The sequence below is a fragment of the Nomascus leucogenys genome, chromosome 9 (assembly GCF_006542625.1).
Source record: "Nomascus leucogenys isolate Asia chromosome 9, Asia_NLE_v1, whole genome shotgun sequence".
In the NCBI taxonomy this organism is placed as follows: Eukaryota; Metazoa; Chordata; class Mammalia; order Primates; family Hylobatidae; genus Nomascus; species Nomascus leucogenys.
The window spans coordinates 12,018,024-12,043,489 of NC_044389.1; the positions used below are offsets into that span (position 1 = coordinate 12,018,024).

The 25,466-nt window shown below is 38.2% G+C and overlaps 1 protein-coding gene across 2 annotated transcripts in view; it reads left to right on the forward strand.

Moving 5' to 3' along the window:
• USP12 (ubiquitin specific peptidase 12) overlaps window positions 1–24,747 on the forward strand; it is a 112,968-nt gene extending 88,221 nt beyond the window's left edge. For both annotated transcript variants that reach the window (XM_030818607.1, XM_012501949.2), the window contains 5 exons: window positions 660–736; window positions 854–937; window positions 15,781–15,978; window positions 20,067–20,145; window positions 21,529–24,747. In XM_030818607.1, the coding sequence (XP_030674467.1) occupies window positions 660–736; window positions 854–937; window positions 15,781–15,978; window positions 20,067–20,145; window positions 21,529–21,630 (540 nt within the window). In that variant the 3' untranslated portion in view covers window positions 21,631–24,747. The remainder of the gene's footprint in view (window positions 1–659; window positions 737–853; window positions 938–15,780; window positions 15,979–20,066; window positions 20,146–21,528) is intronic.
• The last annotated feature ends 719 nt before the right edge of the window (window positions 24,748–25,466 follow it).

The window sequence follows — 25,466 nt, forward strand, 5'->3', positions numbered from 1 at the left end:
AGCGTTTGCTTAACTGAGTGGAGAGGCACAGGTTGCTGAGTCAGACGTATCTCCTGTTGCACACGTACCTTCAGGATGGACTTGCTGAAAGAAATAGCTAGGAAGATTTATGTCTAAAGTTCTGTCCTGTTCCAATTCACATGAGCAAGTGATAACTTTATAAGATTATTTACCCATAAATCAAACAAAACTTTATATTAAATTTTTAGGAGAAATAAAGTCAGTCACAAATGAAGAATGTAATTTAACATTTTGGGCTAAATTTTTTTTTTAATGACAAAACAATACAGATATCCTGTCCTGTGTGAAGCATTTTTATTCAGTCTTGGCCTATGTTTTTTTAAGAATCAGTGTATATGGTACAGTTTATTTCATGCTTTAAAATAACAAAGACTTTGGAAAGTCATGAACTTTCACATCATACTAGCCTTTGCCAGTGAGAGTCAGTCAAAAGTGTACTTTGGTGTTTTATTTATACATCTGGTAGGGGTTATTTATTCAGTGTCCTTTTGGATAATCCAAATTAAGTAGTTTTCTTTTGAACTTGAGGGAAAAGAATTGTTTACTTACTAATAATAATAGAATGCATTTAATTCTGTTAATTGGGAATGGTGGTTTACTAGTATTTGAAAATCAAAGACAATTCACTATTTTTGCAGATAAGCAGCAAAGATGAAGATTTTTTAGACCTTTCTGTTGATGTGGAACAAAATACATCAATTACTCACTGCTTAAGGTATATGTAGAATTATTTAGTTTAAAATTTAATAATTATTTTTAGTCTGGAATATTTTTTAATGGATACATGATTTCCTGGTATCTACAAAATAAATTTGTTTTGAATTTCACACAGGGGTTTCAGCAACACAGAAACTTTGTGCAGTGAATACAAGTATTACTGTGAAGAGTGTCGCAGCAAACAGGAAGCACACAAACGGTAATTTAGTGCTTTATGGATTTTTAAGTGATTTTTTTTTTTTGTAATTGATGTTGGCGGTGGGCTTAGAAAAACAATCTAGGAAAATTTACATTGAGTAAAAATTCTTAATTCTATTACTAACAGTTAATGTTCATTAAGTATTACTAGGTAAATGATATTCTACTCGATGTTTCTTTTACAAAAACTGTGTACCCTGAAGTGATTTCCTATGTCTAGCGATTATTTAATCATCATAAACCAGCACAGTTAAAATATTTGGCTTTGAGGCTTTCCTGATGATGTAAACTTTTTTCTTGGTGAAGAGGGTTGAGGGAGATAGTACTCCCCATTGCCCGTCCCCCACACCCCCAGTTTCTGCTTTTCCTACATAGGATGTTGTACATTCTCTTAACATGTTATTGTAAGACTGGTTTGGTATCAATAAATGGAATAGTAAACATCATCATCATCATTTCTTATTTTGAAATAGTCTCAAACTCAGAGAAAAGTTGCATGAATAGACCAAGAAAACTTTTTTACCCTAAGCCATTTGAAAGTAAGTTACTGATATGTACCTCCTGGCCCCTGGCACTTTACTAGGTATTTCCCAGCAACAGGGACGTTTTCCTATGTGCGCACATCCATCCAAATCCAGAAAGTAACATTGACATGCTACTGTTACCGCAAACCTTATTTTGGTATCAGGATGTACCAGTAATGTCCTTTATAGAAGAAGGATTCTGTCCAGAATCCCACATTACATTTAGCATTCGGTCTCTTTAGTCTTTTTCAATGTGGAACAGTTTCTCAGTCCTTTCTTGACATTAATGATACTGACTTTTGATAATCATAAGTTAGTTATTTTGTAGAATGTCGCTCAGTGGAGTTTGTCTCATGTTTTCCTGTGATTAGATTCAGGTTATGTATCTTGGACAGGAATCTTACTGTGTTTTTCTCATCATGTCCTGTTAAGTAGCATATGTGACTTGATTTGTGCCATGTGTTGGAGTATCCCCAAGATCACTTCTAGGACAGGTGGTTTCCTACAAGGACTCACAGTGCTCAACATCCAAGCATGCTCACAGCTAAGATTTATTACAGGGACAGGATACAAAACACAGTCAACAAAGAGAAAGCCAGGCAAGCACCCAGAAGTCACTGCCCCAGTGGAGTCACAAAAGACACTTAATTCTTCCCACACTGAATTGTGACAACACAGGAAGCTCACTACAGACTGAGTGCCCTGAGTTTTTATTTGGGGCTAGTCATGTAGGTACCCTCTGCCTACCATGCCCCCAAATTCCAGACTCCCAGAAAGAAAGCAAGAGTTCAGCATAAACTGTCTTGTTTGTTCAAACAATTTAGGCACAGCGAGACACTCTTATTATTTGGCAAATGGTGGGAACGTGTCTGAAATCCAAGTTTCCAGGTGCTAAAAAGGACCATCCATGCAAGCAGGCCATTTTTTTTTTTTTTGGAGATGGAGTCTTGCTCTGTCACCCAGGCTGGAGTGCAGTGGTGTGATCTTGGCTCACTGCAAGCTCCGCCCCCCGGGTTCACGCCATTCTCCTGCCTCAGCCTCCCGAGTAGCTGAGACTACAGGTGCCCACCACCACGCCCGGCTAATTTTTTGTATTTTTAGTAGAGACAGGGTTTCACTGTGTTAGGATGGTCTTGATCTCCTGACGTCGTGATCCGCCCACTTCGGCCTCCCAAAGTGCTGGGATTACAGGCATGAGCCACTGTGTCCAGCCTCAAGCAGGCCTTTCTAAGGATAGTTTGAGGCCATGTGAATCCCTTTCTGAACCTCCCATTACTGTTCTTGGCTGTTATTGAACATTTGAGTGAATGTTCCCCGGATGTTCTTCACTGTTAATCTTTACTTTTTCTCATTGTAATTTAGAAGTATTTTATGTAGAAGTATTTTGAGATTGTAAATATTTCATGTTTCTTTTTTTTTTTTTTTTTGAGACGGAGTCTCGCTCTGTCGCCCAGGCTGGAGTGCAGTGGCGTGATCTCGGCTCACTGCAAGCTCCGCCTCCCGGGTTCATGCCATTCTCCTGCCTCAGCCTCTCCGAGTAGCTGGGACTACAGGCGCCCGCCACCACACCCGGCTAATTTTTTTGTATTTTTTTTTAGTAGAGACGGGGTTTCACCGTGGTCTCAATCTCCTGACCTCATGATCCGCCCGCCTCGGCCTCCCAAAGTGCTGGGATTATAAGCGTGAGCCACCGCGCCCGGCCAATATTTCATTTTTCATTGAACTTTCATTTTATTCACTTTTAAAATCTTACAGTGGACCCAAAGGTTCCTGTTTTATTCAGTGTATTGTTATCCATTAGCATTCTTACTTCCGTGCTCACATTATCTCCAGTCTGGCCAGGGGGAGCTCCTCCAAGCTGGCTCCTCTCTTCTTGATGTGCCCAATCATTCTCCAGTATTTCTTTCCTTTCTGACTCAAGCTGTTCAGGCTCATTTTGCTCTTTCTTTGCCCCTACTCTGGAACAAGCCATTTCATCAAGCCCTGGTTTCTCTTAGGGGAAAACAATAAACTAGGATCTTGTATAGTTGTGCTCGTTGCTATTGGGGTGTCATTGTTCCTGAGCCCGCTTAGTGAGCAGAGCTAGAGGATGGATGAGTATTTATAAATATGCACACACTTTTCACATCTGCATTTATTTCTCTTCTACATCTATTGATCTCTTTATCTGTATTGAAAACCATGAATACACAGTGATAATCTTGTAGCCACCACCATAATATTTGTAATTCCTTTCTCCGACAGTGCAGTTGGCTGCTATTATCCTTACTAGATTTACTTATTTGGTCATTGCACCTTTAGATAACCCAGCTTATTCTCTCTGCCTTCCTGCCCCCGCTCCCTGCATGCACACGCGCGTGCACACACACACACACAAACACACATCCTTCCCCATTATATTTACTTATTTGGTCGGTGCACCTTTTGGTAACCCAGCTTATTCTGTCTGCCTTCCTGCCCCCGCTCCCTGTATGCACACACATGCATAAACACACACACACACACACACACACACACACACACACACCACACACGCACTCTTCCCCTCTGCTTTGGCTTCCCCCTCTCCTGCATGCACAGATGTCTGTGTTATTTGGCCCCATCAAATAGTTGAACTGAGTTGTTCATTAAGGGAGGGGAAGATCTCAGATTTTTAAGTGATTATGTTTTTGTTTTGGACACAGACATTTCCTAGGAAGGAAAGTGTTTTTGGTAATGGACCACAGAATCAAAACAGATTACTCACTGTTTCTGTCCATTAGTGCATATGATGGGGAGCACCTCAAAGAAGTTTAATCAGAGGGATAGGGGCTGAAGCATTACATTCATCCTGAAAATGCCTTAGAAAGTACCTAAGACTGTTGGATAAGTAAGAGTCAGGGACTAAATGTAGCTAAGAGAAATACAACTTTCAGACTTTACTGACCATAGGGAGGAAGGCCCATCTCTGAGCAAAAGACACCCTTTCCCTAGAATGATGGTTATACAAGTAATCACATGTGAGTAATTGAGAATTGTCTGTAAAATCGAGCTCTTTGTTTTAAAGACATGAAATTTTAATGTATTAGAAAATACATGAAGAATGTATATTCTTTGTAAATAAATTAGAAAATACAAAAAAAAATAAATTAGAAAATACAGATAAATGTAAATCAAGAATCACTGTAAAAGCTATAAAATGTTAACATTTTTGTGTATATCTTAGATTTTTAAAGTGTATATGTATATACACACATAGTCCCTAAAATGCTATCAAACTTTATGTATAAGTTTGAAACTTTTTCACTTAAAAAATTGCAACCATGTTAATGAAAAAATATTTTCATATCCTTCTTAGGAGGTGCTGCATTGTGTGTGTGTGTGTGTGTGTGTGTGTGTGTGTGTGTGTGTGTTTGTGTGTAATTTTATATATATATGTGTATGTGTATGTATATGTGCATATATATAATATATATGTGCATATATAAAATATATATATGCACATATATAAATATATAATATATATGTGCATATATGTAATATATATATTTTTTAAGAGACAAAAGATTTCTCTGTCACCCAGGCTGGAGTCCAGTGGTACGATCTTAGCTCACTGTAGCTTCAGACTCCTGGGCTTAAATGATCCTCCTACCTCAGCCTTCTGTGTAGCTGGGACTACAGATGTGTGCCACCATGCCTGAGTAATTTATTGAATTTTATTTTTTATAGGTGGGCTCTTGCTGTGTCGCCTAGGCTCATCTTGATCTCCTGGCCTCACGTAATCCTCCTGCCTCAGCCTCTGGTGTAGCTGGAATTACAGGAGCTAGATACCATGCCTGCTGCATAGTATCTTTTTTTTGTATGAACATACCATAGTACCATGTATCTACCAGTTGTTTAAATCTAACAATTTAGATTTTTTACACTGTTATAAACAGTGCTTTGATGAACAGTTTTGTGTGTATATACACATATTCCCCACATATATTTGGACACTTTGTAGGATAAATTATGCATAAGTTTCTGGAAAGACAACTTTACAGAAGTTACATATTTCTCATTAGGATCTAGTATAAACCTTTCTGATAATTTATGGTGTGATATTGAGCAATTCATTTAATATTTTTGACCTTTACTTGGATGAATTCACTTCTGAAAGTTTATAGTTCTCAGTCTTGGAAAAATAGGATAAGCTTGTGTTGAGTATACAGACCATAGTTCTTAGTAGAAAACCAAAAATCAATTTGACGGCCAGACGTGGTGGCTCACGCCTGTAATTCAGCACTTTGGGAGGCCAAGGTGGGCGGATCTCCTGAGGTCAGGAGTTCAAGACCAGCCTGGCCAATATGGTAAAACCCCATCTCTACTGAAAATACAAAAATTAGCCAGGCGTGGTGGCACACGTCTGTATTCCCATCTACTCTGGAGGCTGAGGCAAGAGAATTGCTTGAACCTGGGAGGCAGAGGTTGCAGTGAGCCGAGATGGCGCCACTGCACTCCAGCCTGGGCAACAGAGCGAGACTCCATCTCAAAAAAAAAAGAAAGAAAAAGAAAACATTCCATTTATAATAGTATTAGAAACAATAAAATACTTAGGAATAAACTTACATGGCAGAAGACTTGTATATTGAAAATTGTAAGATGTTACTGAAAGAAATTAAGATACAAATAAATAGAAACACATCCCGTATTCATGGATGGAAGACTTAATATTGTTAAAATGTCCATACTACCCAAAGCAACCTACAGATTCAGTGCAGTCCCTATCAAAATTCCTATGGCATTTTCTGCAGAAATAGAAAAAAACATCCAAAAATCCACATGGAATCACAGAAGACCCTAAATAGTTGAATAATCTTGAGAGAAAAGAACAAAGCTGGAGGCATTAAACTTCTGATTTCAAAATATATTACAAAGCTAAAGTAATTAAAATAGTATGGTACTGGCCTAAAGACATATAGACCAGTGGAACAAAATGGCCCAGAAATAAAACCATACATATACAGGCAACTGATCTTCAACAAGGGTGCTAAGAATACATAGTGGGAAAAGGATAATGTCTTCAGCAAATGGTGTTGGGAAAACTGAATATCCACATGAAAAAGAATAAAGTTGAAGCCTTACCTTATATCATCTACAAAAAATTAGCTCAAAATGGATTTAAGACCTAAAACTATAGAACTCTTTTTTTTTTTTTTTTTCCCATCTCACTGTGTCTCCAGGCTGGAGTGCAGTGGTATGATCTTGGCTCACTGCAACCTCTGCCTCCCAGGTTCAAGCGATTCTCCTGCCTCAGCCTCCTGAGTAGCTGGGATTACAGGTGTGTGCCACCACACCTTTTTAGCCCAGCTAATTTTTGTAATTTTAGTAGAGACGGGGTTACACCATGTTGGCCAGGATGGTCTCAATCTTTTGACCTTGTGATCTGCCCGCCTTGGCCTCCCAAAGTGCTGGGATTACAGGCATGAGCCACCGCACCCAGACAAGAATTTGTGTGTGTGTGTGTGTGTGTGTGTGTGTGTGTGTGTGTGTGTGTATGCAAACATGGATTTATGAGTGACAAACTTCAAGTGCATATTTTTTTTGTAGTTAAAAAGATAACAAAATGTATAACCTAGTTTGAGACCAGCCTGGCCAACATGGTGAAACCCCGTCTCTACTAAAAATACAAAATTTAGCCAGGCATGGTGGCAGGCACCTGTAATCCCAGCTACTTGGGAGGCTGAGGCAGGAGAATCACTTGAACCTGGGAGGCAGAGGTTGCAGTGAGCCGAGATCGCGCCATTGCACTCCAGCCTGGGTGACAAGAGTGAGACTTCATCTCAAAAAAAAAAAAAAAAAAAAAAAAAAAAAAAAAAAGAAAATTCTTCCAAAAAGGTTCATCCCGAGAACACTGAAGAATGATTTTTGGGAATGTTAATGGTGTGCCACAAAATTAGTATTTTATGATCAAATGAATTTGCTGTATAATATTTTATCTTAGATATTCATGCTTCTGAAGACTCACAAAATAAAGGAAACTTTATCCAGCTTTTTCCAGAATTTACTTGCACATAGACTCCGTTTATATAGCATGCCTATTGAACTCTGTAAATAGCGCAGTTCAGGAAAGATAGCAGTTTGGGAAATGTCACTCTAATGGTCGTATACGTTTATCCCATGGGAGGTTAAAGCATATAGGTGAGAGGAGAGTGATCGCCCTGGGGAACTGTAATGAGAAAGGATTGATGGCTCTTTCAGGTGTTGTTCTCCTGTCCCTGGCTGCTGGCATGGGGGCGAGGGGGAGGCTGAGGCTGAGGTCTTAGAGAACAGCACATTGCATTTCACTTTACAGCATCTTGCAGATCCTGCGGTTTTTACAGATTGAAGGTTTGTGGCAACCGTGTGTTGAGCAAGTCTATCAGTGCCATTTTTCCAACAGCATGTGTGCACATTCCCTGTCTCTGTCACATTTTTGGTAATTCTTGCATTATTTCAAACTTTTTCATTATTATATTGTTATGGTGATACATGATCAGTTATCGTTGATGTTGCTATGGTAATTGTCTTGGGAGCACCATGAACTGCACCCATTTAAGATGGTGAACTTAGCCAGGTGCGGTGGCTCACACCTGTAATCCCAGCATTTTGGGAGGCCAAGGTGGGCAGATCACCTGAGGTCAGGAGTTCGAGACCAGCCTGACCAACGTGGTGAAACTCCATCTCTACTAAAAATACAAAATTAGCTGGGCGTGGTGGCGCATGCCTATAATCCCAGCAACTCGGGAGGCTGAGGCAGGAGGATCACTTGAACTTGGGAGGTGGAGGTTGCGGTGAGCCTTGATCACGCCATTGCACTCCAGCCTGGGCAACAAGAGTGAAACTCTGTCTCAAAAAGAAAAAGATGATGACCTTAAATGTTGTGCGTTCTGACTGCTCCACCAACCTGAGCTTTCCACCCTCCTACCTCTCTCTCGGGCCTCTTTATTCCCTGAGACACAACAATGTTGAAATTAGGCCAATTAATAACCTTACAGTGGCTTCTAAGGGTTCAAGTGAAAAGAAATATTTGCATGTCTCTCACTTTAAGTGAAAAGCTAGAAATGATTAAGCTTAATGAATAGGGCACGTTGAAAGCCAAGATAGGCTGAAAGCTAGGCCTCTTGCACCAAACAGCCAAGATATGAGTGCAAAGAAAAAGTTTTTGAAGAGAATTAAAAGAGCTACTCTGGTGAACCCACAAATGATAAGAAAGCAAAACAGCCTTACTGCCAATATGGAGAAGTTTGAGTGGCCTGGTTAGAAGATCAAACTAGCCACAACATTCCCTTAAGCCAAAGCCTAATCCAAAATAAGGGCCTTTCTTCAATTCTGTGAAGGCTGAGAGAGGTAAGGAAGCTGCAGAAGAAAATTTTGAAGCTAGCAGGGGTGGGCTCATGAGGTTTTAAGGAAAGAAGCCGTCTCCATGAGATAAAAGTACAAGGTGAAGCAGCAAATGCTAATCTAGAAGCTGCAGTAAGTTATCTAGATTGTCTAGCTAAAATAGTTGCTGATGGTGGCTACACTAAACAACAGATTTTCAATATAGAGTAAACAGTCTTCTATTGGAAAAAGAGGGTGTTTAGGACTGTCATAGCCAGACAGAAGTCAGTGCCCAGCTTCAAAGGACAGGCTGATTCTCTGGTTAGCGGTGAATGCAGCTGGTGACTTTTAAGTTGAAGCCAGTATTCATTTACTGTCCCTAAAATCCTTGAGTTCTTAAGCATTACGCTGAATCTACCCTGCCTGTGCTGTAGAAAAAAAACAAAGCCTGGATGACAGCACATCTGTTTATAGCATAATTTATTGAATATTTTAAGCTCACTGTTGAGACCTATCACTCAGAAACAAAGATTTCTTTCAAAATATTACTGCTTATTGACAATACATGTGATCACCCAAGAGCTCTGATGGAGACGCACAAAGAAATTAATGTTGTTTTCATGCCTGCTAACATAAGATCCATTCTGCGGCCCATGAATCAATGAGTTATTTTGACTTTCAATTCTTATTATTTAATATTTTTTAAGTCTATAACTGCCATAGATTGGGATTCCTCTGATGGATCTGAGCAAAGTAAATTGAAACCCTTCTGGAAAGGATTCACCATTCTAGGTGCCATTAGAATATTTGTGATTCATGGGAGGAGGTCAAAATATTAACATTAACAGGAGTTTGGAAGAAGTTCATTCCAACCCTCATTGATGACTTTGAGGGATTCAAATTTCAGTGGAGGAAGTCACTGTAGATGTGGTGAAAACAGCAAGAGAACAAGAATTAAAAGAGGATCCTGAAGATCTGACTGAATTGCTGCAATCTCATGATCAAACTTGAATGAATGAGAAGTTGCTTCTTATGTATGATCAAAGAATGTGGTTTGTTGAGATGGAATCTACTCCTGGTTAACATGCTGTGAACGTTGTTGAAATGGCAACAAAGGATTTGGAATATTACATAACCTTAGTTGATAGCAGCGTCAGGGTTTGAGAGGATTGACCCAATTTTGAAAGAAGTTCTGTGGATAAAATGCTATCAGACAGCATCACATGCTACAGAGAAATCTGTGAAAGGAAAAGCCAGTTGATGTGGCAGACGTTCTTGTCTTATTTTGAGAAATTGCCTCAGCCTGGAGCTTGCAGTGAGCCAAGATCACGCCACTGCACCCAGCCTGGGCGACAGAGCAAGACTCCGTCTCACAAAAAAAAAAGAAAAGAAATTGCCTCAGCCACCCCGACCTTCAACACACCATCCTGATCAGTCAGCAGTCATCTTCCTTGAGGCAAGACCCTCCACGAAAGATTATGATTCACTGAAGGCTCAGATGATCATTTTTTGAGCAATAAACTATTTTTAAATTAAGATATGGACTTTTTTCAGACATAATGCTATTACATAATACACTACAGTATAGTATAAGCATAGCCTTTATATGCACTGGGAAACCAAAAATGTGTATGACTTGCTTTATTGCGGTCCTCACTTTATTGCGATGGCCTGGAACTGAACTTGCTGTGTCTCCAAGGTATGCCTGTATTTCTGTCACTACTCTGTGGGATCCAATGATTAGTGACAGTGTGCTGGGAGCTAAGCTCCTTGCCTTTTCATCTTTCCTCTCTCAAGTCTCTTTACTCTCCCTTTATTCCGTATGTGCCTGACCCCACTTCTGGGACCAGTCCTGTTCTTATCAGGTATTGAAGAAGATCCATGCATGGCCAGGTGACTCAGCATCACAGTGTCATGGCCACAGTCCATCTCTGAGTATCTGCCCTAGATTTAATGATTGAATTGCTTCCTGTTTGTGAGATGAAGGCCCTACCTTTTGCTTCATTTTCCTAACTAGATCCATATCTTATTCCCCTGTAGCCAGTCCCAGTAATGGTAACTTGTGTAGTATCATGTCAAAATCATATCAGCAGTAGGGATTTGCTTTGCCGTAGTCAACATCTGCAACCACCTGTTGGCACACACACCCCCATGCAAGTCTTCCGGAATCTGAGTTGGGTGGGTCCTTCCATCTGTTGAGAAGTTGGTGCCTCCTGGCTGGCTCCCTGCCTACGTGCCTACCTGGATCTCCAGATGTCCGTCACTCAATACTATGTTTTATATACATGTTGGGGTATGTCATGAGCCTCATTTGTGCCCGTGACCCATCCCCCATTTTAACACATGCTGGAGTTAGGTTCTGCTGCCTAAATGTCCTCTCACTGCTTATATCTCACTGAGTCACCTTAGTGTCTTTCTCACATAAAGCATTCTATTTACCCTGACCCCCTCATTGTAATGTGTCACAATTAATCCTTGGTGATGGTACATTTTAAAAGGGCATGGAATTCAGTCCTTGGAACTGAACGTCTGTACAATTATTAAGCTTTTCTGTGTGGTCAGGACTTCTCTGCTGACAGGATGTTGGTAAGTCCTTAAGTGCCTGTGGGTGGGGTATTACATTCATCTGTGGCAGAGCTTGCAAATAGTGTCCTCTGGATCAGATTCCATCTATAGAACTCTGTTTGGCTCACACAATTTATAAAAATAGGAAATTTACTTTAAAAAGCGTTTCTGACTGTTGAGAAAAACAGCTCAAAGATCAGATTCCACTCGATTCCAGGGTCTGCATTCCATCCGTAGTCGTGTTGCTTGCCTGCGGCAGGGTAGTTGGTATTCCGGTTGAGGGTGGTTGCAGGCAATGTCAGTCCTTCCTGCAGCTCCTCCCCTAGTCCTTTGGAATACTTAGCACCTGATGGCTCTGGGAAGGACTCCCCCTTAGGCTACTGGAGAAGGGAGTTTCTGGAATTTGATTCAAATTCCAAGTCTTCGACCAGTCCCTGACAGGTGCTAAAGAGCATATGAAACCCCAGCTACCTTGTGGTCAAGAGAAATCTGAAGTGAAATTTAGACTCCAGTGTTTCTCTGACCCTGAGCTGAAGCCACTCTTTCTGGGATTTTGCTTGAGATTGAATCCTTACCTGGTTTCCTTCCCTCTCCCCCCGCTCCCCCACCCCACACACAGGGAGCACAACATTAAATCACAGGCCTGGGACTTTCTGTCTCAGGGTCTGCTCTAGGGAACAGTACTTAAAATGAGAGGATGTTGTAGTCTTAAAATAATCATCCATTTAAAAATAATATTCTAATTTCCCTTGTGATGTTCTGTTTGTCCTGTGGCTTATTTAGAAATGTGTTGCTTAGTTTCCATATCTGGGGGGATTTTCTAGATTTTTTTTTATCAGAGGACATACTCTGATTTCATCTTTGAAATGTATTGAGGCTTCTTTATTGTCCAGTACATTAGTGAATGTTTTGGTTGAACTTGAGAAGAATGTGTATAGTGCAGTTTGAGGTTGAGTATTCCATAAATGTCAATTAAGTCCATAGCTAGGGTGTTCATATTTTCCTATCCTTACTGATTTTTTTTGTTAGTGAGAGAAGTCTGTTAAAGATTCCAATTCTGATTATGCACTTGTCTATTTCTATAATTTCTATAATTCTTTCAAATTTTACTTTTAAGATTGTTATGTTCTCTTAGTTAATTGACCTTCATTATTATGAAGTATTCTTTATTTCTGGTAAGATTCCTTATCTTGTATGCTTTGTCTGACATTAGTATAGCCAGCTTACTTAGGATTAATGTTTACATGGTATGTCTTTTCCCATCCTTCTGCTTTCTTTTTTGAATAGTTTTAAATTATAACTAGGCATTATCAAGAAAGGCAACCCCCTGTTATGTTAGAATACAACATGGATGCAATTTGTCATTTTAAAGATGTAAAAGCAAGAAAATGCATAGAGTTGTGCCTCAGTATCAGTTGGTTCCAGGGCCCTCACATATAGCAAAATGCATGGTTGCTCAGGTCCCTAATATAAAATGGCATAGCATTTGCATATAACCTATGCACATCCCCCTATGTACTTTGATACCTAATACAATGTAAATGGTATACAAATAGTTGTTACACTGGATTTTTTTAAATGGTATTATTTTTGTCTTTTTTTTTTTTTTTTTTTTTTTTACTTATTTTTTGAATATTTTCAATTCATGGCTGGTTGAATCTGTGGATGTGGAACTCCCAGTATGGAGGGCCAACTGAATAATAGATATCCAAATTTTAAGTAGTTGGTTATGTGGTCAGTAAATGTCATTAAAAAAATAAATTTAAATAGAAAATTCATTTATATCTGTTTACAGAAGATTTTTAAAAATCAGTGTTTATTCAAACTTAAAAGGAAAAAAATGTTCTCTGTCCTCCTGTTTTTCCTTGAAAATGTTTGTCTTTTGTAGAAAACATTATAAGACCACTTTTTTTTAAAAACAATGACAGTGATCAAGACCTCCCTAATGTAACCTCCCTCCCCACAAGTTTGAATGGAAGGAAAGCCAGAATCCTATAAATTCTTCGGTGTTCTGGTGATCTTAGTATTTTGAGCAGGAAATCAACTTCTTTTTTCTTCCTTCTGCTGCAAAATCTACATAATGAGTTTCACACTCCTTACACGTATGTTCAAGCAGTTTTCTGCTTTTTTTCTGGAGCCATTTCAATATGAGGGAAATTTTGTAAGCCAGTCTCTCATCATCTTTAAAATATGGCTCCACACATATTTTTGCTTGACAATTCCATGGGTAGTTGGTATCTTTGTGGTAGCCAGCACTTCTCCTCTGGGAGGATCTTTGGCAAATAGGATTCATATTCTTCATGTGTTATCTTATTAAACATATTGTATCTGCTATTATTGAGATATTTTCTCTTTTCTGCATTTGGACTCCTCCCCTTGTGTAATTTCTAAAAGCACATTTTCCCTAACCATTGGGCCATGTTCATTCTCTTTCCTCTTCCTAATCTTACCTGACTGCCATTTATTAATAGTGCACTGACACTCATTTTATGCTGAGAAAATTCTTCTTTTGCATCTACCATCCATTGGAAATTCTCAAAGGATAACTTGTTGTTTTGTAAAGATTTCGTTTCAGTAACTCTACATGGGTTTAATCAAAGGTCTGATGTTTCATAGTTGAATTATATTTTATGTATAATTTTATATCCTGACTTCTTAAGTATTTTCTCATGTCAACCCAGAAACTTTCATCAGCATTGTTTTATTTAAGTTGTACAACACTCTGTTATGTTTGAATTCTAATTTATTTCCACATTTCCTGTTGCTGAATAGTTGGGATTTTTTACAATGTGAAAGAACTCTAATAGGAGATTATTCTCATAAGGGATATTTTTGAGATTATATATTTAATTTGTATTTCCAGAAATAGGATTACTGAGACAAAGGCCATAAAGGCTCCTAATTCATATTGCTGGATTGCTTTCTAGGAGTGACTAGGTGTTTACCTTTACTTTGGCTAATGTTTCCAAAAGGCCAAGTTCGTTGAATAGTAAGTAATTTAGGAATAATAAGCTATCCACCATATGTAAGATGTATAGAATGCAGATTTAGTATAATGTTATAAAATGATTTTTTTTTTCACTTATTAGAGGCAGTGGCTTACCATATATCACTTCTTTAAATTGTGAGGAGTATTTTGCTTCACCAGACCCATTTAAAATTCAGTTCTGCAACATTTGGCATCTATCATATGTCAGGCATGTTGCTAGATAGTGGGGAAATAAAAATGAAGGGAATGCTTTCTAGCTGCCAAGAGTTCAGGGCCTAGAAGAAAAGAACCATAATCACCTAAAATTGTAACCATGTAATAAGCTCGACATATATAAAGTGAACCTGTAAGGTGCTGATGGAGGATTGAAGAGAGCAGGTGTATTTGTGCCAGAGGATGTGACATTTGAGCTGAGCCATTAAAAGGAGAATAGATTTTTAGGTGAAATAGGAGTACAAAGGCACTCTCAGGGAGAAATGGCATTTAAAGGCATAATAAAGATTATTTAGAACATGAAGAACAGCCTGTGTTTCACAATTAAAAACTTAACTCCTAAGTTTCCAGGTTACTTTACTCCCTTTCTAGGATATACATTGTCTTTTTTCTTAATATAGAGTTATTTCTTGTCTCTGACAAGCACCTTGAATGGTCTTTAGTGCTTTTATGTTGTTTTAGTCTCCTATTGTCAGTCTGTACCTGCATCATATAGATTGATAGAAAAAATAGATTTCAGTCTACCCAAGTCCAAAGGAATTGTCAGTTTCAAGAAACTTGTTTTCCCTCTACCACTCTTTTTTTTTTTTTTGAGACGGCGCCTCGCTCTGTCACCCAGGCTGGAGTGCAGTGGCGTGATCTCAGCTCACTGCAACCTCCGCCTCCTGGGTTGAAGCGATTCTCCTGCCCCAGCCTCCCGAGTAGCTGGGACTATGGGCGTCCGCCACCACGCCCGGCTATTTTTTGTATTTTTAGTAGAGACAGGGTTTCACCATGTTAGCTAGGCTGGTCTTGAACTCATGACCTCAGGTGATCCACCCACCTCGACCTCCCAAAGTGCTGGGATTACAGGCGTGAGCCACCATGCCCGGCCTTCCCTCTACCACTCTTGAGCACCCTGTGCATTTAGCCTTATAATAAGAGATGTGTGTTTGAAAAATACAGATTCCTTAACCAAGGACTAATGCGATTCCATCTATTTTGGAGCCATATTGAGTGCTGTGTCAAATTATGTGGTGTGACGATGATGGGTAGGGTGGGGTCGTATTAAGATGTTCAGAATATTGTTTTGTCAGTATAAAAATAATTGGTAGAAATGTGCAAAACTGGGCATTGCTGGGCTATTAAAACTGACCATTGACTATCTGTTCATTGGATATCGTAAAGTTTGATAATTCAAGGACATGGTGGATATCTTTTATGAAATTTTGTTTTCATTTTTATTTTTAATAGGATGAAAGTTAAAAAACTGCCCATGATTCTAGCTCTACACCTGAAGAGATTTAAATATATGGATCAACTTCATCGATATACAAAACTCTCTTACCGGGTGGTTTTTCCTTTAGAACTTCGCCTATTTAACACTTCAGGTGATGCCACCAATCCAGACAGAATGTACGACCTTGTTGCTGTTGTGGTTCACTGTGGAAGGTAATTGCAACTCCGGGGACATAGTAGTGGAATTTCTAGGTTAGAAGAGCAGTGTACATTCAAGATGTTCATGAATTATTCAAATATAGAACTTTTAGAAATTCTGTATTCTCTCAAGATAATTTTATTTCAACATAGAGTTTTAGCTTTATGTTTTATCATTTCTTAAAAATTTTGTATGTTAAAATATATTGTTTTTATTATTTATTACTCTACAAGTACTATATCTGATTTCCTAGAACTTTGAGATCTGTTAGTTTTCCTTTTTTGGGGTGTGTGTATAGAGGGTTGTTGGTTAAAATAAATCACCTCTGAGTTTAATTGCATATGTTCAGCATATCAATGGTTGTAAAAAGCATTTTAAAATGGCACTGGAAATAATCTTCAAAGATTCATTTTTTGATTTTACCTGTGTGTGTATTTATCATTTCCTATTAGCCAATTTTGCTTTCTGTCTTCTTCTCATCTTCTTTTCCAACATGGTATACACATCTTCTCTGCATGAACGTACATAGCTATAATTGACCTTATTAAATACCTCAGAAAATTCTCAAACTGCAAGAGCATCACGTAATCAAAACTTGTATTTGGAACATAACTGTCTTCATTGATGGCTTAGAATTTCCTTTAATAATTTTAAAGCAGGCACTCATCATTTTCCCCTTGGTTTTGGGAAACTTGTGCTAACAGCATGTTTTATCCAAATAAAAAAAGTTCCAGCTTTCTCATCTTCAGCCCTCCTCCCAGCTCTCTGATTAGAATTTTTTTTTTTTTCGTTTTGAGATGGAGTCTTGCTCTGTTGCTCAGGCTGGAGTGCAGTGGCGCCATCTCGGCTCACTGCAACCTCCGCCTCCCAGGTTCAAGCCATTCTCCTGCCTCAGCCTCCCAAGTAGCTGGGACTACAGGCGCCCGCCACCACGCCCGGCTTATTTTTTGTATTTTTAGTAGAGACTGGGTTTTACCGTGTTAGCCAGGATGGTCTCAATCTCCTGACCTCGTGATCTGCCTGCCTCGGCCTCCCAAAGTGCTGGGATTACAGGCATGAGCCACCGCGCCCGGCCTCTGATGAGAATTTTTAAAGACAATCCGGAGGGAGCAAATGCTCTTTAATAATTGTCTTCTACCTCCATTGTCTGGGTCAGCCTTGGGTCCCGTCTTTTATCCTCAGCAAGAATCTTTCTTCTACTTCTAAATTAAGAGCGATCACATCTTAAAGGAGTGAAGCAGTGTCAAGATTACTTAAAGAACCTTGGTGTAGTGATTCAGAACAGGTTTTCAGAGTGAGAGAAACTTGGATCTCAGTACCATTTCTGCCAGTTGTGGGCAGTGTAAAATTATGCATAGCTTCCTGAAAAGGCTTCAGTTTTCTCTTCTAGAAAATGTAAATAATACCAATTACCACATTGCTTTGTTAGGATTCAAAGGGAGATGTAAATCGCTTAGCTACTGCTACTGTTTTATTAACAAAAATATAATATTACCTTATCACATCTTAGCTTTATAATATTTACTTTCTCACACCCATTAGCCTCTTCAAATTTAGTGACAGTCCTACCGTACTTAAATCATGCTAGATTTTTAGAATTGCTCTACTCACAATATACTGAGCTGAGATGTCTGACTCATTGGGGAGGGGTCCCCTCCCACTCTCCCCTTTTAAAATTAACCCAGCCCTTTCCCCACCCTTAAATCCTTGAGTCTCTTGACCCTTTCCCTTTTTAACCTTTTCTTTGGCCTCACTTGCTTCTCCCAACTTGAACTCCACAGTCAGTTATTTAAAGCATGTTCTCACAAGCACTGTAAAATCCTCTTGCCAGCTGTCTGAATCCCTACTGTCAGAATTGTTGCAGAAAATTACAGAGATGTTTATTGACTTTCCCCACAGCCCTGGTGGTCTGCCTTCACTGGGAACTCACTCCTGGTGGGATTCTGCACAGCAGGTCCTTGGGATCCCGCCCCCACCCCAGGGTCTCACTCTTTCTCCTGTCTCACTCTTTCTCCTGTCTCACTCTTTCTCCTGTCTCACTCTTTCTCCTGTCTCACTCTCATTGCCTCATGCCTTCCTGCCCCTCCTCTCTGAAGTCTTCCTTGATGCTCTTCTGCCCAGCCTCAGTCTCTATGTGGTGCTGCTCCATTGTCTTCACATAAATAGTAGACGTGCATTGCTAGCCCTGTCTTAGTGCTTTATGCACTCTCTTAGGATGTATGTCTACTTCCCTTATGAGAACAGGTGCTTTTTAAAACAGGAAATAATTCGCTCACTAATAAAAGACTAATCATATTTTAGAATCTTTTTCCATTGTGTATCTTATTTATCAGACTTATTTGTAGGTTTGCTTCATATGAAAGTGTGGAGGGTGTGTGCAGCCTCATTATCAGCGTGTCAGTTCCAGTTCAGCTTGCTCCTTCTCTATCCCCAGTGCCCAGCCTAGAAGAGACTTCTAGCAAATGTTTGTTGACTAAGTATTACCCTTCAAGCCCATGTCAAAACTGGGCTCCATTTCTTGATTTCCCATCCCTCTCTCCCTTCTACCTCCTGTCTTGCTGGATGAGGTCTCTCCTGTAGCTCTACTTTTATATCATATTCTGCCTTGGATTATGTTTTTGGAGTAGTTATCTATTGTACTGAAGGGGTATTTGGGCAAGCAGTTGTTGATATCTCTTTAATCTCCACAGCAATCAATAGTTACTCGCATACCTTACGCATTTGTATCTACTCAACTGAGTGTGTTTAATGTCCAGAAATCAGATGCCTAAGAAACAACTTCCTTAGGTGGAAGTTCAGCCCTTCATCTCTCATTTCATTTTTAGTTTATGAAATTGACTTTTGTCTACTGTTCTTCAAACTAGTTCTTTGCCAAAGGAAAAAGCTGCCTAACTTTTCTCAATTTACTAGTCCTCACCCCACCCACCTCCTTTCCTTCCACCCTGTGTTCTGCAACCTTTCTTTGATTTTTCTTTATTTCACCTTTTATAATTTTGTTTTCATTTCTCTCCCCATAGCACACAAGACCCTTTAGATGAGTCCTAAATAAATACAGAAATAGACTTAAAGCATTAAATGCTTTTTTAAGAAAAAGTTTTGATGTGTCATCCTCCATAGTTAAAAAAAAGAATTTTTGTTGGTGTCATTCTGTCACCTAAGATACTTATCTCACCTACAGGATCAAATGATCTGAGAAACATAAGATATTATAGTAGGTGGCTTATTCTAATATCTGGTCACTACTTTTAAAATAGTGTTCACCATAAACAATAATTTGTGTTGAAAAGGATTTTAACTTCTATATTAATTATAAAATTACAATTTAATAAATATAATTATATAAGCCTTTATAATGAACCATACTTAAACTGGAAGAGGTTAAAACTTTGTCATATCCTTTTATAAAGCAAAGAATTGCTTTTAAAAGGAATTATGCCTCCTTTGTTTTTATGCATATCTACATTTATATATTCTGGATTTGTTTGAAATGAGATGCAGGGGCAATCATAGTCATAGTTATAATGGTATTAAGAATTAGGTACTTAATAATGACTTACCGTTGAGCAAAAGTCATTTGCTTTTGAAGACATTTTATGAAGTTCAGGCTTGATTTTGGAACCAAGGATTTAATATCCTTGCATGTTTCAAGCATCATGTTGGATCTTTCCTCAAGAAAAAAACCATTACCAAGGGAGTGAGACTTAGAAATAATTCTGTATGCATTGTTTTATAGTCCAACTCAGCATGTTATGCTGTGATCCCCTCCCTTATAAAAAATGATAGAAAAATTTGTCTTTTATTATAGAAGCAAAATTGAAAATTATTACAAAGACAGTAAAGAATTTCAATAATATAGCTGTATGTGAAAAGAATACTGATATATCTCTTAGAGTACTAATTATTTGATTTTAAAATTGATTACCAGTTCAACTCAGTGTAGCTTTATCTTTTTTGGCAAAACTAGGTAAGGGGTATAAAAAAGAAGCAATTCTTTTTTACTGCTATTTATCTGTTTCAGTTTCTTTATAAAACATAAAATTAAGAGCATGAAAGAGTAATATTAATAAATATATTAAATTAACTTCTTTTTTGTTTGTTTTAGTGGTCCCAATCGAGGCCATTATATTGCAATAGTTAAGAGTCATGATTTTTGGTTGTTGTTTGATGACGACATTGTAGAAGTAAGTAGTTTCTTAATCTCTTATTTTTGAAAGTTGTATGCATATGTTGCTTTTCACTTTTTTCTCATAGTTTCTTATTTATGACTGGTGATGAATATGAGACAAATGTCTGGGTCTATAGAATTATAGTCTAATTCCTACTTCTTACTCTGCAACGTCCAAGCCCAGCAGTTGAGTGGTCATCTAACCTTTACACACCTAGAATGAAACAAGGGAAAGCTTTCAACAACAGACCTGGCTTTAAAAAAAAAAAAAAATTAACCCATGTAACATACATACAGTAAAGTATAAAAATATGAATTTGATGAATTTTTATACATGTGTCCCCCCCATATCACACACACACAGCCATACACACACACATTTGTAACTACCATCCAGGTCAAGATACAATTCATTTTCAACACCACAGCAGGCCCCCTTGTTCCTCCTTCTGGTCAGAACTTACAGCTTTCCTCACCTCTACCCTCCTGGAGCCTGCTATTTGGACTTCTATCATTATGATTAATTTTGCCTAGGCTTGAATATAAATGGACTCACAACAGCATGCTTTCTTTTATGTCAGACTTTATTCACTCATTAATATATTTGTGAGATGCATTCTTGTTGCCTGCCGTAATAGCAGTTCTTTTTCACTGCTTTGTCATTTTCTACTGTATGAATATGCCAAGTTAGAAATTTGACTTTTTGTCGGTTAATGACTATTGTGAATTAAAATGCATTGGTCATCTTTTACAAGCCTTTTGCTGGAAGTATACACTCATTTTTCTTGGATATATTTTAGGTTGGACCACTAGAAGTTGCCTTTTTGTTGTTTTGGGAGACAGAGTCTTGTTACCTAGGCTGGAGTGCAAGGGTGTGATCTCGGCTCACCGCCACCGCCACCTCCACCTCCTCGGTTCAAGCGATTCTCCTGCCTCAGCCTCCCGAGTAGCTGGGATTACAGGCATGCGCCACCACGCCTAGCTAATTTTGTATTTTTAATAGAGATGGGGTTTCTCCATGTTGGTCGGGCTGGTCTCGAACTCCTGACCCCAGGTGGTCTGCCCGCCTTGGCCTCCCACAGTACTGGGATTACAGGCGTGAGTCACTGTGCCCGGCCTAGAAGTTACCATTTTGTAGGTCCAAAATAGTTACTAGTGGTTTCATATAATTCATCCTGTACCTAGAAGTAGAATTGCTGGATCAAAGGGTAGTTGTATGTTCAGCTTTAGAAGATAGGTATTTATAAACATTTTTTCGGTGTGCCCTGCCAGCTATGTATGAGAGTTCCATTTTCCCCACATTTTCACCAAATACTTGGTATTGTCAGTCTATTAAATTTAAGCCATTCTGGCTGTACAGAGCTCATTTATGTACTAATGTTTACATTTTACCTCACAGAAAATAGATGCACAAGCTATTGAAGAATTCTACGGGTTGACATCAGATATCTCAAAGAACTCTGAGTCTGGTTACATCCTTTTCTATCAGTCTCGGGACTGAGGGGGAACCGTGATGAAGAGATACTTTCTGCCTCATTTCTTCTCTGGTTATTTTGGAAAGGATCAAGCACTGATTTTTCAAGAAAAGAGAAATGCAGGAAGCTCAGGGGGCAGTAGCATACTTTGCACACGATAAAGCAAAGACGATGGATTGACAAGCCCTTCCGATCATGGTAGTTGATTTATTTGCTCAGGTATCATGCTGTCTGTACAGTTCCATACAACAAGGAGGTGAAATCAGAGATACCAGCTCCTCTTGTAAAACAGCCTTCCAGTCATTGGCACGCATTTTCTCTTTATTAATTGCACCAATAATGCTTCGAATTCCTTGGGGGTGCAGTAGAAAGAATAGGAATCTGTGCTGTATTGATAAGGAGATGATGTTGAACACACTGCATAAATTTGCCTGGTTCAGTTATGTATAGAAGCATATTCAGTGGTCTTTTCGAGAGTAAACCAGAAATACTTTTGGGCCCAACACTTGCAGTTGCCTTCCTGATGTAAAAACTAACATGCTAGATAATCCAGTGTCGGGAAGACAAAGATGTTTTGCTTCTCTGAAGAAGCTTATAATAATATACAGTATATATATATGTAGGGAGCAATTGGTCAAAGTGGCTTTTTGTTTCCCCAAGGGGAAAGACTGGCTTTGTAATTATAATTTTTTCCTTATTTATTTTACTTAAAACTGGTAGAGTCTAAGTATTATATGAAGTGCCCATGATTCTGTCAGTAAATTTGAACATATTTTTATTAATGTCAGTTTAAGTAGTCCTTTTGTTTGTTTCTATTTTTAAGGTGAATTTTAAGTTCTATCTGAAATCAGTAAGATACCTTGAGAAAAACTGCAGTGAGAGGAGGTAAATATCCTTTTTCAGGAGGAACTGATATCTCTGGCTAAGTATTTGTCCTTTTATTATGGTTTCTAAATCAGTTATTTTCTTCAGCTTTAATTTCATAAAATTAAAAAACTATTAAAAAAATTCCTGTAGTTGTTGGAATAATTTAAAATTCTGGTGCAGTGGTGGTATACCAATCTTTAGAATTCTTAAGTATTCTAATGTTTCAAGTTGAGATCATGCTTGGGAAAATCATATCATAGCATTTATGTTATTTTCAGATGTCATTTTTTACCCTGGAAAGAAGTAATAATGTTCATCATAATCCTAGCAGCCTGGATATCGAGCTAAACAAACCCTTTGAAGATTAAATTTTAATCAAGTAGACCGGGAATACAAAAAAACAAGTCCTTCCTTCCCTTCCCCCCACCTTTACAAATCTTACTGGAAGGGTGTTCAGAAATTAAGATCTGTGTTTGCTAAGACTTCATTCTGTTGGGGGTTTTAAGAAGGAATATATGTAACATAAAATGTATGTAAACCATTGCAGTTTTTTTGGACATTTTTCCATGCATCAGTAAGTTGTCTGACAGTAGCCAAATGTAACTTGAAGAAAATTACTGAAAATTATATTCAGAAGAATAGCAATCAGGCCTTGGATGTTCTTTATTAAACTCTTTTCAGGCAGTAAATTTAAAAAAAAAATTGTCATTTTTCTAAAGTTCTTTTTCTAAAACTGTTGACTATGGAAAACAACAAAAAGGAATTTTTTAGTCTGCTGCTATTATTAACATTTATTATCTGTATCTTTTGGCTCAGGAAATGACTTCACCTATTTTTTCCATAAGCAGACCTTTAACAGAGTCACTTAATTGGGCTGCTTAAACAGATGTTCTGGGAAAAAATTACAATATTTAGTATTTGTACAAAATATCAAAAGTATTTTGACAAGTTTCTTTTTAAGATAGTTCCTAAAGCCTTACCCTGGCTAGAGATGTTTTGTACAAATTATATATAGCCAGCCTGATCTACCAACATGCCACAGAGAATCACAATCAACAGTGTGGGAAAGTCAGGGCAGTGGAAGTGATGCACTCTTTTTATTTTGAAGGCTTAAACCAAATTGTCTTGGAATTAAAGCTGTATTTCTGCAGCTTTCGGTACAGAGAAAAAGAGGAAAGTGAAGCTGTGTCAGTTTTAACATTAGCTATATCACAACATGTTTAAGAAAGATAGATGAAGTCATTTGCATAAAGGTACAGCATTGAAATACTATGTTGTGTTTGTTTTTACATTTTTGCATTAAAAAAATGCAGTAAAAGCCAAGTTAAATTTCATATTAAAGCAAGTTCTAATATATGTGTTGAGTTCCTGGTAATCACATACTTGTTCACATCTACACCATACTTCATAGTATGACTTGTCAGGGGAGGGACTGTGGGGTGACAGTTTTACATTTACTTTTTCTTCTTAATGCAGCTGGATCTAAGTAAAATGTTTTGAAGTTTATCAGAAACTCAATATACTTTTAAAACATATAGGGTCAGAGTTGGGGGAAAGATACAGGTATAGTAAGTAAGAAAAGTGACCCATGAAGAAAGCATTGTGAGGTTGTATGTTGGTTGACTGTGATTAAAATGCGGGGCTGGTGTAAGTTGTAAGTGGTGGCTGATTGCCGTGTAACTATGTACATGATTGTTGGGATGGCTGTCCCATATTTTGTATATTGGAATAAAAATTTCTATAAATTATTGTAACTAAAAGTAAATATTCTAAATTAAGTCCCACTTCTTAAGTCACATGGCTTCTGTCTTGGAAATTTTACCTTTAAAAGATTTAAGACGGGAACCAGGAGGCTTGGGAACAGGGAAAGAAGGAAATGTTGTATTATGTGGGTCTTGGGGCCTCTAACCATCAGTATAGGGTTTTTTCTTTCCTTGATGGCAGTAGAAAGACCTCATTTTCATAACATAACTACTCTTGATACTTTCTTTAAAAACACTTTTTATTAAAGATTCTATCATGAGGTGTTTGGCTGGGAGCTGGGAGGCTAAAGCGCTCGTGTCCTGGCTCTTCAGTGAATTTAACTGTGTGACCTTGGGCAAGTCACTTAACCTCTCTGTGCTTCAGTCTCCCTGTCTTGTAAAATGGGAGTAATACCTACCTCACAGGGTTGTTGTGGGGATTAATTAGAGATAATGTCTGTAAAGCATTTAAGGTTCTTGAAGAAGGCACTATATAAATACAAAATAATATCTATTAAAGTTGGTTTATTTGTGCCTGTGGGTTTTAAGTGTGTTTTTTCCTTTTTGTCTAAAATGTATTTACAGATTAGAAGTAGACACTTTGGAAATTGTGTTACTGCTTTTGCCCAAGCTCCTACTTCTGTATCCAAAGAGATTTTCCCTGGAACAGAATTGCATGTATGTAAAACAACATTCTACATGTGCCTGCATTTATTTAGCACATAGTAGCTTGTGTCACCTTTCTGTGATAGCATGTCTTTGAAAAGTTCAAAGTTTAAATTTGAAAATTGAGAGTCATAGAATCTTAGAGGGTAAAATAGGTAAAATACCTTAAAGGTCACTGTTTCTCCTGCTCCTCCTCCTTTCCTGTATAGTAATTGCTCCTGTAAAATCTGTTTCACAAGTGGTCAGTCAACCTGCACTTGAGTGCTGGAAGCCTGTTCCATTATTGAGTAAATTGAATTGTTATTTATGTTGCCATTATTTTCAGTCCATCCTTCATTCTCCCGGTGTGCTTCTGATCTCAAGGCTGATCTTTGTATTAGATGGCTTTCAGAGACTTCATCCTTCCTGGGAGCCCTATTCTGGAAGCACTCTTTTTCATTCATGTCTCTGAAAGAGTGTTCCTAGAACAAGCACAGTAACAGGTGAACTATACTGTCAGTTGGGACCTACGATCACATTCTCTTTTCTAAGCATCTGTATCACACACTTGATATTGAACTTGTAGTAAATGAAATCCTCTATACCTA